The sequence below is a fragment of the Gymnoscopelus braueri genome (assembly GCF_963280865.1).
Source record: "Gymnoscopelus braueri genome assembly, chromosome: 7".
Classification (NCBI taxonomy): Eukaryota; Metazoa; Chordata; class Actinopteri; order Myctophiformes; family Myctophidae; genus Gymnoscopelus; species Gymnoscopelus braueri.
The window spans coordinates 13,754,269-13,773,120 of NC_137608.1; the positions used below are offsets into that span (position 1 = coordinate 13,754,269).

General features: G+C 42.7%; 2 protein-coding genes across 3 annotated transcripts in view; both read right to left on the reverse strand.

Moving 5' to 3' along the window:
* snapc4 (small nuclear RNA activating complex, polypeptide 4) overlaps positions 1–3,924 on the reverse strand; it is a 31,360-nt gene extending 27,436 nt beyond the window's left edge. The window contains exons 1-4 of the mRNA XM_080432240.1: positions 3,817–3,924; positions 1,213–1,335; positions 944–1,002; positions 751–844 (exon numbers count right to left, since the gene is read on the reverse strand). Of these exons, the coding sequence (XP_080288366.1) occupies positions 751–844; positions 944–1,002; positions 1,213–1,327 (268 nt within the window). The 5' untranslated portion in view covers positions 1,328–1,335; positions 3,817–3,924. The remainder of the gene's footprint in view (positions 1–750; positions 845–943; positions 1,003–1,212; positions 1,336–3,816) is intronic.
* Positions 3,925–5,102: 1,178 nt separating this feature from the next.
* On the reverse strand, positions 5,103–18,271 carry pomt1 (protein-O-mannosyltransferase 1). 2 transcript variants are annotated; one of them, XM_080432876.1, is made up of 20 exons: positions 18,159–18,271; positions 17,134–17,270; positions 15,859–15,965; positions 15,626–15,676; positions 15,087–15,233; positions 13,541–13,649; positions 13,378–13,425; positions 12,443–12,536; positions 12,031–12,186; positions 11,777–11,907; positions 11,202–11,297; positions 10,437–10,529; positions 10,213–10,309; positions 9,686–9,778; positions 8,847–8,967; positions 8,461–8,558; positions 8,126–8,239; positions 7,787–7,913; positions 7,424–7,601; positions 5,103–6,442 (listed from the first exon to the last, which is right to left on the reverse strand). In XM_080432876.1, the coding sequence occupies exons 2-20, from the start codon at positions 17,259–17,261 to the stop codon at positions 6,268–6,270; spliced, it is 2,163 nt and encodes a 720-aa protein (XP_080289002.1). In that variant the 5' UTR covers positions 17,262–17,270; positions 18,159–18,271; the 3' UTR covers positions 5,103–6,267. The 2 variants fall into 2 exon arrangements, with proteins under 2 accessions (XP_080289002.1, XP_080289003.1); XM_080432877.1 differs by lacking the exons at positions 13,541–13,649; positions 17,134–17,270; positions 18,159–18,271 and having other exon boundaries at positions 15,859–15,949.
* Between the last annotated feature and the right edge of the window lie 581 nt (positions 18,272–18,852).

The window sequence follows — 18,852 nt, forward strand, 5'->3', positions numbered from 1 at the left end:
CCATCGTTGCACACACTTTGTTAGGATTTAGAAGACATTTGTAGAATCCCCAGAAGCAAAGATTTGAGTTAGAAATGTTCGCTTTAAAACATATACCGGTACTATATTCAGAGATTTGCCCAAATTTTCAACATTTTTCAAAAATAGCAGATCTACAAGCTCGTAACGCAGCACTCGGTGCCGCGCTATGAGCTTGTATATCTGCTATTTTTGAATAGCCAAAGACATCTGAAATGACACAGATGCGCTCCCGGATTGATTGGGTTAACCAAAGTCCTGACGTCACTCCCACTACCCCTGGGTCACAGCGTTATTTTTTCTCTGGAGAATCCCATAGAGAAATCTTGAGATTGCGTCATATAATAAACTGTTTTCCAAAAATACACAAACCACCGCAGCGATTCTTTCAGGTACAGTATGTGTCTCTGTGTCGTTTATGATATCGAGTTTTTGATAACATTTGATAACGTCTGAGTTTGGAGAAAAAATATATAATATTTTCTTACCGTTTGGATAAATGAATACTTTTTCAACATCAAAGTTGATGCTTAATTCATATCCATATGAATAAAATCGCCCCGCTGATTTGTCGATATGACGCGATCTAAGATCCCTATGGGATTTTCAAGAGAAAAAATAACGACAACGACGTGACCCAGGGGGTTAGCCGCCCTCTAGCGGCAGTGATGTCAGACTTCTGTTCTATTCAAAGTCTGATGGTGTTACATGACAGTGTTTGTTTGTGTTTACCTGACAGTATGATGGTATCTTGTCCCAGAGCACTCTCCAGTTGCTGTATCTCCCGCTCGACCTGAAGTCTCTGTTCTGCCAGGGAGACTGCATCCTACACACACACACAAACCCACACACACACACACTTCTTATTCTTACTGTTTTTCTTTATTAGTGTATTTGGGTGTCTAGCTGCACGCATGTCTCTCACATTGACTGGCTCCTCCTCCAGCTCATCATCGTCCTCGTTGTCATCATCATCATCGTCATCTGTCCAATCAGAGAGAAGGTTTTTTTAGCCATCTTAAGCAATCAGGTTATGAGACCAGGCCACTTTAAAACCACAGACTGAAAGATAGTGAGTGCAGACAGGCAGGCAGGCAGGCAGGCAGACAGACAGACAGACAGACAGACAGACAGACAGACAGACAGACAGGCAGGCAGGCAGGCAGGCAGGCAGGCAGGCAGGCAGACAGGTACCTGAGGAGCTGTCCCCAGACAGCACTAGGTCGTTGTGTGCTCCAGACAAACTCCTTTCCAGTTGTTCAATCTGTCTCTGGATTCTTAGTCTCTCTTCCTCCAGAGACTCGGACATGATGCAGCCTGGGGGGGGCACATACCTTCATCATCATCATCATCACCGTCAGTACATTATCATGAATAAGATAGCTAATAAATAGACCCATAATTGTATATCAAATAACATTATGACTGCCATCTTAACCGCATACAGCCATTATAATAATCATGAAACATGGTGTGTTACAAATCAAAACATTTCCTGTGACAAAAATAACCAAGATATAACTGATATATATATATAAGTATTATTCCAAATTGTATTATTATTAGGTTGGCAATACGTCTGCGTGGCCAGAAGGCATTCATCAACTTTCTGTACCAACGTTAACCTCTTCACTAGCGAAAACAGTCAATCTAAATTCTAAAAAGATCATAATGCATCACATGGTGTCGTTTACTATTTTCACATGGACTATTGTTGCCATTTCTGACACGTTTTGCCTGCAATGATGAAATACCCACAATAGGATGCCAGGTTGAAAGTGGTAAATTCACCTCCCTCCCTCCAACCCACTGCTACTAGACCAGGGGTCTTCAACAGGGGGTCCGGGACACCTAGGGGGGGGTCCTCAGATTTACTACAGGGGGGCCACCAAATCTTTGTATGATGTGATATGAACTTTTTTTTACATCAACCACCCTAGAATCCCTATTCTGAGGAGAACTTTAGCCAAAAATAGCAGATCTACAAGCTTGGCAAAGAGGTTTGGTGTAGACTAGAGGGAAAAAAGAGCAGACCAAGTACAGTGCCATAGGTCATGCTTGCCTCTACAGTGGCATCATGGGCAGATTGGGCACATCAACCCTAAGCACCCACAGCCTCTCTGCTTGTCTCTACGGTGGCATCACGGGCACATCAGACTGAAGCACCCACTACGGTGGCATCATGGGCACATCATGGGCACATCAACCTGAAGCACCCACAGCCTCTCCTTGCCTCTACGGTGGCATCATGGGCACATCAACCTGAAGCAACCACAGCCTCTCTGCTTGCCTCTACGGTGGCATCATGGGCACATCAACATGAAGCACCCACAGCCTCTCTGCTTGCCTCTACGGTGGCATCATGGGCACATCAACATGAAGCACCCACAGCCTCTCTGCTTGCCTCTACGGTGGCATCATGGGCACAACATGGGCACATCAACCTGAAGCAACCACAGCCTCTCTGCTTGCCTCTACGGTGGCATCATGGGCACTAGCTCAATAAAGAACCTCTCACTCCGCTATACAGCTCCGAGATGAGGTTCTATGTGGTTACCTTCCAGAATCGGGTGAACGTCCGCCAAGGCTCCGCTGTTTACCCTTTTGTATATGTTGTATCCCAAAACTAATGGTAGATTCCAAGCCGCACGGATGTTTAAAGTTTGGAACGGAGCATAATATTTTAGGTCCGAAGCGAAACTACCCGTTTAAATCGCTTATTTAGTCAGTCTGTGGCCATGTTTCCCATTCAACCCGGAAAACCCCCCTACGTCCGCTGCCAGTACTGCTCCCGGTTTGGCTACAATGGGAAACATGGCCACAGACTGACTAAATAAGCGATTTAAACGGGTAGTTTCGCTTCGGACCTAAAATATTATGCTCCGTTCCAAACTTTAAACATCCGTGCGGCTTGGAATCTACCATTAGTTTTGGGATACAACATATACAAAAGGGTAAACAGCGGAGCCTTGGCGGACGTTCACCCGATTCTGGAAGGTAACCACATAGAACCTCATCTCGGAGCTGTATAGCGGAGTGAGAGGTTCTTTATTGAGCTACATGGGCACATCAACATGAAGCACCCACAGCCTCTCTGCTTGCCTCAAATGTGGCATCATGGGCACATCAACCTGAAGCACCCACAGCCTCTCTACTTCCCTCTACGGTGGCTACACTCTCCCATCAGCAGCATCCATCAGATGGTGGTGGTACATACATCAATACGCAGGTTTACAAACAAACAACAGCTGTGTGATGATGGTTTCTAGTTATATTCAGTCTAGAGTCTAGACAGATGCCAGGTCATTGCATCCTATAGTGTGTATAGTTTCAATGTACAGATTATTGGGATATTAGACTGATGATAGGTTCTTGGTTTACCTATGATCCTAGATGACTATCTTGGTTTACCTATGATCCTAGATGACTATTTCTATGCATTTGATGTATTACTTTGTGTTGTCCTTGCTTACTGTAACTGTAAAGTCGCTCTGGATTAAGATCTTTGCACACTTACATTTTTATGCATTATTCTGCTTCTGCAACACGTACATTCCCTGTTAAGTTTAACTTGTTCTCCAAGTCCAATGCATGACGATGTGGAGCATAAATTAAGCTTTAGGAGGAGTTTTATACTAATTTATACCTGGTCTTTGTGGGCATGCGACACCGTCGTACGACGGAGCATGGATATAACATGAAGCTTAAAGAAGTTTCATCTGACAGCTCGAGGTGATGATGCTAAACGTTAGCCTCTAGCTAACTCACTTTTAAATGGACACTCTCATGCTTCAAGACTCACCTGCTGGACGAGAAGGTTTATAAATGTGATGGAATGGAGAGTTCAAAAGGATAAAAACCTAAATAAACGGGTTAACTTTTTATTTTCGCTCTCGCTTGTTTTCCTGACGAATCAACAACGTCGTCCCGCGTCATTATCATATTGCCCAGCATGCACCGCGCCGTGGCTGGAGCGCTTCCTTTGAGCCTCGACGTGTTGCGTTAAACGGCCCAACATGCTGTAAATAAGCATGAATATGAATGAAACATTAACGTCTCTTGGTAATAATGACCAGAAAAAAAATACAATGAAAAATAAATAAATATTGACGGAATCCGTCCAGCCGCATTTCTTCTTCCTGCGTCATTTAATGGCGTGTTTGAAACGACCTATGGTGTATATCGCCACCAACCGGCTTAGCCCTGATACATGACTGTCTTATATTATATGGCAGTCATGGATGATCTTCAAAATAGTGTTGGCTCTTTCTCCATTTACGGCCCGGTAAATCTACATAAACGTTCAAATTTCTAATTTAAAGTGCTTACCCCATGGCGGATGTTACAATTCTTTACGGGCCCTCAGAAGTACCCGTATCTTCCGTATTGTTCAATAAAAATAAATTTAATCCGATCCGGTGTCCATTTTCTTCGTATTTTCTCCATATGCTTTCAACTACGCCACTCTCGGTTAGGAGGTGTACTGCACTCTGATACATTATATCTCAATGAGAGAATGGCCACCGATCGGATTAAAATGTTTTTTCTTGAACAACACGGAGTATATCTACTTAATACTTTGTTGCCCTGTATTTATATTGAAAAGATCCGGTCGGAACGGTACGTCATCAGGTGGCCGGAACAAGCGACCGGAACCACCAGCACCGTGCATCTTCAAAAGGATTCCCCTAGTTTAAAACTTGTTTAGTTTGGTATAATAGTTTTGTTTCTTTTGGTATAATAATCGTTTGGTATGTCCATTTTCTATTCTAACTCGTGGCGCGACTAGGGGGGAACAAAAACAATGCGACGCCAACCGGAACCAACCACCGGAACTACGATTATTTCTACCGGATCACACGGCTAGTTTTAGAACGAATACCAGACTTTCCTCCGCGGCGGAAAGTCTGGTGATGCGAGGTTAAGGAAACCTACACACAGTAGTAAAAAAAATATTATAGCTATAAATTGATATTACAAAATAAATAACTTTAGACGTGGTTCACCACCAGCAGAGCAGCAACCTGGCATGAATTGTAATGCTCTTTTCTGTAATTAACCTTAAAACAAACAGATTATTTCAACGTCTAATTTTTATTATTAGACAAGGTTTATAAAGCAGCATTTGTGACAAAAAATTGTGATCCATTAAAATTCTGGTATGTACTTATCAGACTTAGGTCTTTTAACAAAATGACAGAAACATCCATAGAACATGATTGAGACAGTTTAACATACATGAAACAAACATTTTCAAAGAAATAAAAATGTTTTATTTATAACCTGATAAAACATTGAGGTCTTCCATCAAACTCTCCTGTTCAAATAACCGCGCTCTCACACGTGTATTCTTTTTTTAATCAAAACCAACAGTGTTCACAGTGTTTCAAGGACCCCAACGGAAACAAGTCCGCAAGGACTTTTTTGGTCGGACCTTTTAGACAAAAGTATTATAAATGTAACTGTGTTGTTTTACATTCTTTTGCCTAATACAAATTTCAATCAATCAATCAAAGACCACTCTACTGGTTCAGCGGAGTCAATGGGAATATTAATCGCAACACCACCACTGACTCCCAAAGTCTGTCAGGGGGTGTGTTCGGAAATTGCGCACCGGAGCACACTCGCCTATTAGTTTGTATTGGCCAGTGCGCTCAGTGCTGTATTTCCGAACGCACCCAGGAACACTGTAGTGCAGGGGTCTTCAAGGGTTTTTCAGGCCAAGGACCCCTTAGATGAGAGAGATGAAGCAGGGACCCCCACTACATACTGTATAAAATTGTGTTGCAGGTTAAACCTTTTCATAGATTTCATAGATAGCTTCGTAAACTTGTGACAGCATTATCATGTTGGATTCATGTTAATATGTATTTTCAGACATTTAACCACTTAAACCGTCAATACTTGTAACCCTCAATACAGTAAACTTAATCTGCTCTTTTGCCGAAAATAACCACTGCGAATAAAGCCCTGCGAGGCGTTGTGAGCTTGTAGATCTGCCATTTGCGGCTAATGTTCCCTCAGAATATGGATGCTAGGGTTCAAGTACAAAAAAAGTTCCTATCACACAAAGATTTGGTGGCCCCCCTGTAGTAACTCTGAGGACCGCCTAGGGGTCCCGGACCCCCTGTTGAAGACCCATGCTGTAGTGTAAACCTAACGCCCCCATGTCAGCAGGGTTCCTTAATGTGAGACAGACCACAAGGCGGTTTATCTGTCTCCATTCCACCTGTCTGTCTGTCTGTCTGTCTATCGTCTGCGGTACAGAATGTCCCAGCTGTTTCTCCACTTCAACGCCTGAAGCTGATTGGCCGAGAGCTCAGGTGTTCCGTAGGTCAAAGGGCAGAAGGTTGAGTAGGCCAGATAGATGGAACACATGCACGCCAACACGGACACAGACAGCGCCCCCTGCTGGATCCCCCTGCTGTTGGGGGGGGCGGGGGGAGGAGAGAGAGAGAGAGATTGTTGAAATGATGTATAACGTTGGTCGAAGATTGGGTTGTACAGCTACCTGGACATGACAGAAGATATAGATAGATATTGTCCATTATCTTTTAACTATGTTGTTCCGGTGCTCTATTGAGCAAGCAGACAGAAATAGAGATTCACTGTCATTTTATGAAGTAACCGGTCTCAAAAATGACACTTTCACTGTAACTCATGAATGAATGCAAAGCCATTTCTGTCAGTATGTATAAAAACTCTTGGTATTTTGCCTGGTTTAACCCACTGGCAGTAGCGTCATTGCATTACACAGATATTGTGACCTATCAATTTCTGTGGTGCTACAGAACTTCTATCAGGAGTAATATAACACAAATACAGCATTTAAAGTTTGTCCATACATAGCACTAGGGCTCTTCCAATTTTCTTTTTTTTTGAATAGCAGAATCTGTTTCGTGTTTGTTTATGTGATAAAATCAGCGGTGGTCAATACGTATAAGTTATTTTAGGTTGCCCGCAGGTCCAATGAATGGACAAGGAGGAACCCGCAGGATCGGCACCCCTGCATTGACCCCATGTCCCCTCCCAGTACTTGTAACATTCTAAGCAAATCAAGAGATGGGTTTCCTTTTAAAAGGAAATGAAAAGGGAGTGACAAAACATACCAAAAGAAAAACTACTGTTGGGTACCGGAATCAGTTCAAATGTGAAAAGTACCCAACCAACCCTAGTCAGTAATATCAGATACTTTACTTCGACTGTACTGTCTGGATAAAGAAATAATCGTAATCTTTCAGGTACTTTTTCCATCAATAGTGTAGAAGTCCAGAAAATGTTTTAGTGATAGACACTGTCTATCACTAAAACATTTTCTGGACTTCTATCATGACCAGATAGCTGTACAGAAGGAGGAAGTTCAACAACACTTTCAGATTTAACATGTGTGCGTGCGTGTGTGTACCTCAGAAGGTGTGTGTATATGTGATGCATAACAGCAGGAGGCAGCAGCAGTTTGAAGATGAGAGCAGGAAGGTAGTGATAAAGAAACAACGTCTTCTCCATCAGGAAGAACGGCGCCACGTTCACCAGCCAACCTCCAACACACACGACACCTATGATCTGGAACTGAGTCCACGCAGCTTCACACACACACACACACACACACACACACACACACAAAATACATAATCTTCATGACAGAACCTCATAATACCATGGCCATTAGCATCTCTGTGTGTGTGTGTGTGTGTGTGTGTGTGTGTGTGTGTGTGTGTGTGTGTGTATATTCGTGGGTGGTTGTGTCTGTGCGTGCGTCCATGGGTACCTTCAGGTATATCTTTGATGCCCCGCCTCCTCCTGAGCAGATATGTAAGTGCTAGCAGCTGATAGGCCAAGAGACTGATGTTTGCCACGCCCCATGACACCGGGTTACCAATCAGGTGGATCTGAGCCTGAGGAAGACAGCCAATCACAACGACATAGCACAACCAGATGATTTACAAAAAAAACAGTGATGAGATTAGGAATGAGATGTTGTGTAATCGTTGCTTTATTTAATCATTTATGTATGTGTTATTAATGTATAGTCTTATTTATATGTGTATGCGTGTATGCATGCGTGCGTGCATGTGTGTGTGTGTGGGTGTGTGCGTGTGTCTCTTACATTGGTGGATGGGTGGAGCCAGTATGCTATGTTGGTTTCCATGGTGACCCATTCTAAAGGGGAGGAGCTATATTTATGTTCTGATTCTTCCTGTTTCACCATCAGCATCTTCCGCTGCCATGGCAACCACAACAACAGTAAATATGAATTTGTATGCTGTCAACATTGTAACGGTAACAGCTTATCAACACTGTCCTAAAAGACAAACAATAAACTGCACTTCTAAAACATTGATAAACGACACGTAGCAATGGTAATAATAGTTGTTCTAACAGTTATCGTTAAAATAGTAGTAGTAGACTAGAATAGATAGTTAGTAGACAGGTAGTACTGACCTGTACTTCTATAAACTTGCTGATAAAGGAGATGTTTCTGTTGATATCAATGTGGGTGGGAGAGTGAAGTTCCAACTCTCTCTCCTTCTGTTCCTGACCTACACACACACACACACACACACACACACACACACACACACACACACACACACACACACACACACACACACACACACACACACACACACACACACACACACACACACACACACACACACACACACACACACACACACACACACACACACACACACACACACAATACAAGTCTATATTAGTTTTTTAAGCAGAGTTCAACTTGCACTCTCTCACAAATGTTTGTGGTAGGCTTGATATACTGTCATGCACGCACAAGCACAGACAGTGAAAGGTTAAAGGTCACTCACTGGTTCCATATCTGTGTTCCTCTACGGTCCACATCAAGCTGCTCTGATGTCCTTTATACAGTTTATCAGCTACGACCTCTAACTGACGAAACCCCCAGTCTGGTAGAGAAACACCGCTCAACTACACACACACACACACGCACGCACGCACGCACGCACGCACGCACGCACGCACGCACGCACGCACGCACGCACGCACGGTATTATACTGGAATGTAACTGGTATTATAGAGTATTGAAGTGGGTTCCCCCTGGGTCACAGAGGTATTTTTTTTCGGTCATATAATTTGTCATAATTTGTCATATAATAACTGTTTTTTAATGTCACCATGATTTGAGTATGTGGGGATCTTATTTGAAACAAGCCGTTGGCTTTTATGGGCGATCCATTTGTACCTTGTATTGTTAACTGTACCTCCATGTACTTTTTCCATAAAGTAAAAAAAAAGCCATAAAGTTTTTCTAAATAAAGTATTCAATCAATCAATCAATCCAAAAATAAAACAAATCAGCCCGGCAATTCTGTCAGGTATGTGACAAATGTGTCATTTGTGATATTGAGTTACATTTGATAACGTCTGTGTTTGGAGAAAATAGTACTTTTTCACCGTCAATTGATGCTTCATATCAATATGAGCAAAATCGCCGGGCTCGTTTGTTTATTTTTGGACTTATGCGCCACGCCCTATGGTATTTTCAATGGAAAAATATAACTCTGTGACCTAGGGGAATAGCGGGACCCTCTAGCAGCAGTGATGTCAGACTTCGGTTTCTCTATACTGGATTGTAGCAGGTATTATAGTGGAACATAGCAACAGTATCTAAGGGGGGGATGTTACCTTGAGAACAGCAGTGGTGTTGACGTGAACCAATTGCACTTCAGACAGGATTGTTTTCCACGAGTCTGACTCTGCCTCTCTGTTTGTGATATCCTGAGAGAGACAGACAGACAGACAGACAGACAGACAGTCAGACAGACAGACAGACACACAGAAGATAAGTAGAAGAAGAACAAGAACAGTAGGAGGAGAGAAGTAAAAAAGGAGGAGAGGTGGAGAAGAGGAGGAGAAAATTTGTAGAATGAAGAGAAGGAACAGAGTAAAAGAAGGACGAGAGGAGTTGAAGAATAAGTAGGAGGAGAGGAGGAGATGGAGAAGGAGCAGAAGAGTAGATGGATCATTTACAGTTGGAGGAGAAGTAGCCTGGCATTGGCTCTCTCACGTTCCTCCCCGGTATCATATATGATATAATATGATACCGGGGAGGAACGTGAGAGTGAATCCACGTTATCAGTCTGGCCAATGCCAGGCTAGAGGAGAAGGAGGAGAGCAGTAGAAGAGTATTTGAGGTCGGAGATCATACTCACCACTCTCCACAGGTTCTGCGCTGCCATGGAAACGTTGAAGTCAATGTAGCCTGTCACCTCCTGGGCATGAGGGCTCATGGGAGCTGCAACATCATGACTGACACACACACACAAACACACACACACACACACACACACACACATTAATTGTGTACCGCTAGCAGGTTCATGGTTGCTAGCAGGTACCTACCTATTCAGTGTGATTGTTGCGTTGCTATGGTTACCTGTTAAGGAAGCGGGAGGTCATGCCATGCAGAACCTGGACGATGTCCCCATGACGAACTGGGCGGGGCGGAGTGCTAACAACTACTTCCTGTCTGTGTGAGAGAGAGAGATTGAGAGAGAGGGAGAGAGAAGGATAGGGAGAGAGATTTTCTTATTACAGGCTGCTAACCACAATAATGCAATAGAATAATTCAATACTAATATTAAAGTCATACTACAAAACTATCTGGGGAGTATAAGTAGATCAAACAATAACAAAAAAAGAAATCCTTGGAACTTATTTATTTTACATAATTATTTTTTAATGCAATCAGCCGTACAATTTGTGTTGTTACAATGTGTATGGCTGATTGCATTAAAAATAATTATGAATATAAATATAGTCATTCAATACAAAATGAGGAGTCTCTTCCCAAACGTATTCTCAATAACCAGATGAACCCTAGCGTCCCCATTCTGGGGTGAACATTTGGCAGAAACAGAAGATCTGCAGGCGTTGCAACAGGTTTAGGTGTTTAATACACCAGCAGACGGCGGGCCAAAGAGCCACATATATATAGGACAGGGATTTGTAGGGTTTCAAGTTTAAACCTGCAGGTTTGACAGACGGAATGTACAATCGACTCGGACTGGTAGCCACTAAAGCCTTACCTCTGCTTTAGCTCAACCATTCCAACACCAGAGCCACGTAGTTACCACGACAACCTACCAATCTGTTACCGTGGTGGTGACGTAGCTGTGCGTATGTTACCATGGAAACCCACCTGCCAGGGTCTTTGATGATCCACCAGTTGTTGACATCTTTGAAAGGATAACAGGTCACCTGCTGCTGGTGAGAACTGCCTCTACCATTATCATACCTACACACACACAAACACACGCACGCACACGCACACGCACACAGTTTAGCTTCATGGAACACAGTTTCGAAGAGCAGAATCACAGTCAGTCATACATTAGTTGTTCTCAAAGTGGGCTCCAGGAACTATCAGGGGTCCTTTGGGGAGTTCCAAATGGACCCTTACTGGTCTGTAACTCTGAGAGTGTACAAATGGAACCAAATGGACCCATTGTGGGGGTCCTTGAAATTAAAAGGTTTGAGAACCACTGCATTAGTTCAACACAGTGACGTATGAAGTTTCAACTTCATGGTAGACAGACACCAGGTGAAAAGCACCCCCTGCTGGACTGGTTCTGTACTGGAACATTAAATAATCTCAAACCAGTTTTCCATCCTACCAGGACCTCTAGTTGCCTACTGCTGGTTTGTTATAGATAACCAGAAGGTTGTCCAGGACCAGGTTAGAGAGCAGCTATGTGTCATGTGATGTGGCGGTACCTGATTGGGTAGTTGGCCTTGTGTGAGTGTAGCCAGCAGGGGATTGGCTGGGAGGCAGAGCTTCTTAAAGTCACCTGACTTCCATAGACCACTTCTAATGGCTGACCCTGAGTTATTCTGGACAAACCACCCTACACACACACACAAGTTAAGTTACGTACAGTAGCAGCACAAGTCATTATTCCTGAAGTTGTACATCATAATTACACTTTATGTCTGGTGTGTGTGTGTGTGTGTGTGTGTGTGTACTGTACCTCCAGACTAGCCTGGAACGCGCTGCTCATCAGCTGGTCATGTGGTCCACTGCGGTGCAAAATTGACAGGTGCACATAGAAACACACAACGTACAGCACAACAGGCACAACCAACAGACACACACACCTGTACACACACTGACCAAACACACTGGCCTGCAACACACACACACACACACACACACACACACACACACACACACACACACACACACACACACACACACACACACACACACACACACACACACACACACACACACACACACACACACACGTGTTTAAGTAAAACCTTTTACTGTGTTAATTAATGATGTGTTCATGTTAACAGCTGTACGCGTATAGAATGAAATACTGTGATCTGATTGGTGGAACTGTTAAGACAGTTGTGGGTGCGGAGCAGCAGACTCACATGACTGACAGCTCTGTCTCCAATCAGCTGCCAGGTGTGATAGCCAGCCACGCCCAGCAGCAGCAGGTAGGAGAACAGACCCATGTACTTTACCCTGAAAAAATAAACACACAATGCACTGGTCAACACCATAGAGTTATAATATAACTAGAGAACGGACGGCCCCGCTCCCCACCTATTCATTTCAATGAAGTTGCTCACCCAGCGCAATGAAGCACCCGGAAGTACCCTCTTCTTCCGCATTTGGGCACCAAATTTTGGTGCTGAAATGCGGAAGACTTGAGCACCGATGCAGGCGCACTGTGGTTTCAAACGGTAGAAGCACGCGCAGTAGCGTTTTAACACTACCATGGACGTAATATTACATAATCTCAAATCAAACGCTTGACTGCCAATGAGGTAATATTACGTCATCTGGTGTTTTTAGTGATTACGCTAGAGGGCGCTCTTCGCCAACCAATGAATGATGCCTTGACTTTGAGAGAAGGATTACACCCGGAAATTACGTAATATAAAACATTTTCACCCCGTCCGCTACAATGTTATCAGATTTATAAAAAATACATTTATACCAGATTTATTTTCCCAGATTGCGTTTTTGGTGAAAACTACCTATATTCAACTGCCGATAACTACAGAACGGACGATTGCGGTTACAACGTTTTTTTTTTGCGGTGGAAAGAAGAGGGACTTGTCTTTCCAACGAGACATCGTTTGCTTCTGTGGATCGTCAAAATAAGGTAAAAGCGCTGGCAGTGGCGGATGAATTAATTAAATAATACCTGGCAATGAATGTGTTAAAAGTCTTGCAATCCCAGATTTCCCACCAGCAGCTTCACTGTTCTACCGCGGTTCTGTGGGCTTCGTTAACACACATTCACACTCACTCTCTCTCTCTCTCTCTCTCTCTCTCTCCCTCTCTCTCTATAGCTCACCCTACTGCTCCGGCACAGGAAAATCCAGACAACAGCAAATAGCCAAACCTGAGGAGAGGAGAGGATCTGTAATCTTCCTCACTAGTTGTAAAATATATAGTACAAATGCTGTACAATGTGAATGAATATGAATATATGCACATTTGTTCTACAGTGTTTTTACCTGTTCGGAGAGTTGTGGAAGCGCAGGTAGGAGAAGAACGCCAACAGCAGGAAGAAAATGAGAACAGACTCCAGTAACATGAAACGTGACTGGACGATCAGCGCGTTCTCTGGTGAACAACAAACAAGCTGCGTTCAAACATAATGTAATCCATGTGTGTGTGAATACTGTGTGGAAGATATTGATTTCAAATGTACAGTATATATTCATAAACATAGGCACTAGGAGACGGTCGGCAAGTAACAGCCAGTGTGGGGCCCGTACCCTGGGTAGGCGTCTGCTATGTGTGTGTGTGTGTGTGAGTGTGTATTTTTAGAGGAAGTTGGACCTTGCCTAAGTCATCGTGAGCCGATTCATAATGTTGAATTCAACACTAGATCATGTACCTCACCACTAGTACCCCCAAAATTCTGGATGCTTAACTCATTAACTGCCATGGATTTTTTTCACACAGAACCAGAGATAACGCGATCCAAAGATGTGCTGCTCCATTCACTCCCTGGTTAACTTATTGCTTAAAAATGTTAAGTCGGTTCCTGCAAACTTTTTTTTTACACTATATATTTTTGACAAAACATGCTATTTTCAACTTGCCACAACTATGGCACAGATTACCACTATCGGATAAAAAAAAATCCCACATTCTACGAGACCCCTGTGTGTGTAATGAGGGGATCACCGTGCGGATAGCATTCACAGAAAATATTCCATGATTTTTCAAAGTTTTCGCTGGCAGTAGCGTAACACTATTACACAATTACTCTGGCAGTTAAAGAGTTAAGTAACAGTTAACTGATCATGAATCTTTTCAACAATTGATCATTATTTTCAATTTCTCCCCATTTTAGTTGGTGTCATTCCCGCCATGTGCACTGTGGTGCCTGTCCCTTCCCACGCCCACAGCGGTACGGTGGAGGATGAAGACAACCACATGTCTGTTCTGATCCACATGTACTGTACACACACCAGACAGTGAGGAGTTCCACCAGGAGAGCCAGACCGACATTATTCATTCATTATTTGACATTTTTTATGACATCGGTTTGAGATTTTTGAAATGTTTCGGTATACGGCTTAAGTGATTAAATAAAATATATTTAAGTTTGTGTTTATTTCGTTGCTGTCGGGCAAACGCCTCTCTCGCCATATTCCAACTATTTGTGTTTTTTTGTAAATTAATGCCCTACTTGATCATACTACAGCGTCACACAAAATAATCAAATATAGCAGATCTGCAAGCTCGAAACGCAGCGACGCGTTTTGAGCTTGCAGATCTGCTATATTTACAATTTTTGAATTTGAATCCTGAAAAGTAACAGTTTTGAACATACAAGGTTTTCACCCGACAGGGACGATATACTGGTTTGCTTGTTCATCAAATATCGGTCAAAACATCTGCAAAACATCTGTGGTCTAAACATCTGGCCTCGGTTTCTCTCTAAGCATAACGTGGCCAGGCGGTTCTCACACCATCGCCACCAGACCCCACCCACCCCCTTTGATTTATTTAGACTGGACGGTGCATTGTGTTGCGAGTAGTACGTACCCAGTAGAACCAGCACCGCTGCACCCAGGGCCGCATAGTGAGAACAGCCCAGTTCCAGCAGCAGCAGGTAGACCAGAGGGACACACAGAGAACCACACACTGCTGGCACCAACCGCAGGCTCCACACACATACACTGCTGGGGTACTCTGGACCACAAAACGAAACAAAACAAACTCAGAGCTTTACAGAAATATCAAACTTGTGTCTTGTGAAGCCAACTGATTAGGGTTGGGATCCGACACCAAAGGAAAACGGAGGAACCGGATCCAACATTGAGGTTGGTAATGTGTTAATGTCGTTAATGTGTTCATAACAAGGTAACAATGTGGCAATATCAAAAAGAAGGACAAGCCCGCACAACGTCATGCTACTCCACCACTTTTAATGTGCAACACAACTTTTCCGCTTCTTCATCAGGTCCTGTTGTGCGGAGTCTTCTTTCCTTTTGGTCTTGTAACTTATTTGGACCTAGACCAGCAGCAGCGCTAATATGCATGTGCATAACATTTCGAGAGAAAACGGAATGTTTGTTTCATACCTGCTCCAATCCTGTTCCACATGAAGTTCCCATCAAAACCTCCAAGATATGCTGGAACACACACACACAAAATAATGTAACAGACTATGTTAGGGCAACTCCCAGAGTGAGTGAGTCGTGTGTATGTGTATGTATGTGTATGTGTATGTATGTGTGTGTGTGTGTGTGTGTGTGTGTGTGTGTGTGTGTGTGTGTGTGTGTGTGTGTGTGTGTGCACTGTTGTGGAAACTGACCTCCGAAGGCTAGGATCATGTGACCGAGAGGGGGACCACTCTCATCGATGAAGAACACTCTCTTCATGTAGAGAGACACAAACTGACCGTAATACACCTCATCAAACCTACACACGCACACACGCACACACACACAGGACCAGGACAATAGAATGGTCACATGAAAGCAGTTAAGATGTCAAAACAGGTTCTTGGTGCTTAACCCATTAAGACCTGAGGCGATTCTTAAAAATGTTTTCTAAATCCTAACTAGCCTGACACTCAGCCTGAATTTTCATTTAGTTTCACTCCATTATTCAGTCTGAAAGCCCTCTCAGTGCAGACGTTTTCTGAGGTGGGGGCGTGGCCAAAGTTGGGACTCTTTGGCGATTGGTTCATACTGGATTATCCCGATTCGTCGTACAGATTTTCAACCGAGAAACCCCCGCCTTCGACACCGTCACCAGACCCTGAATGCGAGGCAAGCGATTCAGGGGGTGGAGCCAGGCTAAATCCTAACAGTTTTTTGAAAAAAATAAAAAAATAAAAATGTTTTCAAGATTTTTCAAAAATAGCAGATATACAAGCTCATACCGCGGCACCGAGTGCCGCACTATGAGCTTGTATATCTGCTATTTTTGAATAGCCAAAGAAATCTAAAGTGACTATTCCACAATCTCCAAATGCTGTATAGTCTGGAACTACACCTCCTGAAAGCCGAGTCAGGAAGCTGACATCTGTTCGTCATTTCCGTTCATGAAAATATATAAAAACAAATATCTTCACATTTTATTTTTGAATTTCCATTTCTGCTAAGCAGCAAGCTATATATGCTTAGATTATTTAGATATATATATTAGGACAAATTTGCGAGGAGGAGGTGCCACATCCGCTTTATCGCTTGATCGTTTTCAGAGCTTCCGTCATACAGAAGCATTTGAAAATTGTGGGAGACAACTAGTCTGGCTCGTGAGACTAGGTGCATAATAGACTATGTATGAGCGGACTCTCACAAACGGAACACAACCACCCTAAAGACTAATCATTGTGTATATTCCGGCATTATACCTGCACCCAGTGATCTTGGTACATAGAAATTGATCTATTGAAGACTGACTTTCAAATGTACATATTTTTTGTTTTGATTGTATTGCTGTATTGTTGTATTGTGCTTTCTGCTTTGGCAATGTAAACGTATGTTTTCTCATGCCAATAAAGCCCTTTGAATTGTGTGTGTGTGTGTGTGTGTGTGTGTGTGTGTGTGTGTGTGTGTGTGTGTGTTCTGTGTGTACGTACACCACGGCTCTGGGGAAGGCCAGGTTGGTCATCCTGGTCCAGAACGACAGCACGGTGACCAGCAGCAGAACCACGTTGATCTCTGCTCTGACCACCAGAGGGAGCTTCAGCCAGCCCACACCCAACATGGCTCCCCCCTGGAGGACATAAAGATTATGATTATTATTGGTGGTTTCTTTCAAATAAGTGAAGGACAGACAATGGGACAGACATCTACGTCTAAGTCATTTATGACTCTCTCTCTCTCTGCATTAGAATAGCCTTTTCAGGCCGTGACCCCCCAATATAATCATATTTGAATTGGAGACCCCCCAAACCTTATAAGCACATGGAATTACATTTAGTTTGACTCGGTTCCACAGATAAATATTGTGAAATTAGCTGATTTACAAGCTCACAACGCATCAACCAATAGGAGTGAAATAATCTGATCCCAGTACGCGTACTTCTACTCCACTACATCTCAGAGGCAAATATTGTACTTTTATTCCACTACAATTATTTGAAAGCTTTAGTTACTAGTTAATACTTTGTAGATTTTGATTATTATCACAAAACATACATTAACCACTTCAGCCCTATATACATTTTGACCATTCGAAAATAGCAGATCTACAAGCTCACAATGCAACGCATTGTGAGCTTGTAGATCAGCTATTTTCAAAAGATTTATATACAATTTATCCATTTCAAAACTTGTGAAATTCTGCATATTGAGTGCTTTCTACTTTTGGTACTTTAAGTACATTTTGATACCAATACTTTTGTACTTTTACTCAAACAAATTTTGAATTCTGGACTTTACTTGTAACAGAGTATTTCTACCTTGCAGTATCAATACTTCTACTTAAGTAAAACACTTTAGAACTTTTTCAACCACTGATCAATCTTAAATCTATCCCCTCTACTACAGAATGCTCCTGTTAGCATTCTGGCTGCTAGCACATTGCTACCCAGTCAAATAGTCTACATATATTTATATACGTGTCCAAACAGCAACATTGTGTATATAAATGTGTCCTTACCTCTGTCCTGGTTGTTGTTTGCCTAATTCGACATTATAAGGATGTGTTTATTTCACTAGTTCAGTCTTCAGGTGTTGTTTTGTCTGCTTTGGTTTAGCACAGCCTGACATGGATCGATGCTTTCTGCGTTGACTAGCACAGTCTGGATCACATCTCTCGGCACTCGGCTGGAAAGCCTGTTGTCATGGAAACAGGTAGCCGCGTCCAGAAAAGAGCTATGGATGGTCTGATTGATTGAATACTTTATTTAGAAGTTTGCAGAAAAAAGCACATGAAAGATACACAGTTCAAATACAAGGTTAACTAAATAGGATTAAAAAGAACCAAGAAAGCCAATGGCTTGTTTTCAATGTGGGTCCTTGTGTACTCAATTCTCTTTGAAAAGGAATAACTCTGTTTTTTCACAACACATAATCTTTTTGTTTGTTTTTCTTGAACATCATTACTGTACTACCTCATTAACTCATTACACTGCTCTAAAAACAGAACAGTCAGGCTCACTACAATGGCAAAATAGTATAGAATCATCTGTAGAGTCTGAGTGAATAACAGATAACAGAACTGTATGTTAGCAGTTTACTGGTAATTTAAATGTCTAAATGAATTGAATACACAGGACAAATGTCATTTGATCTCATTTGAAACAAGCCATTGAGGCTTTTATGAGCGATCCATTTTAGTTGTTGTAAACTGT

Coding starts and splice junctions, on each gene's coding strand:
- pomt1 (XM_080432876.1), bottom strand. CDS start 17,261: ATGTTGGGTGTGGGCTGGCTGAAGCTCCCTCTGGTGGTCAGAGCAGAG. Junction 10,530..11,201: donor ATCATCAAAGACCCTGGCAG/GTGGGTTTCCAT, acceptor TCTCTCACACAG/ACAGGAAGTAGTTGTTAGCA. Junction 6,443..7,423: donor ATATACACACACCTTCTGAG/GTACACACACGC, acceptor CCCCCCCAACAG/CAGGGGGATCCAGCAGGGGG.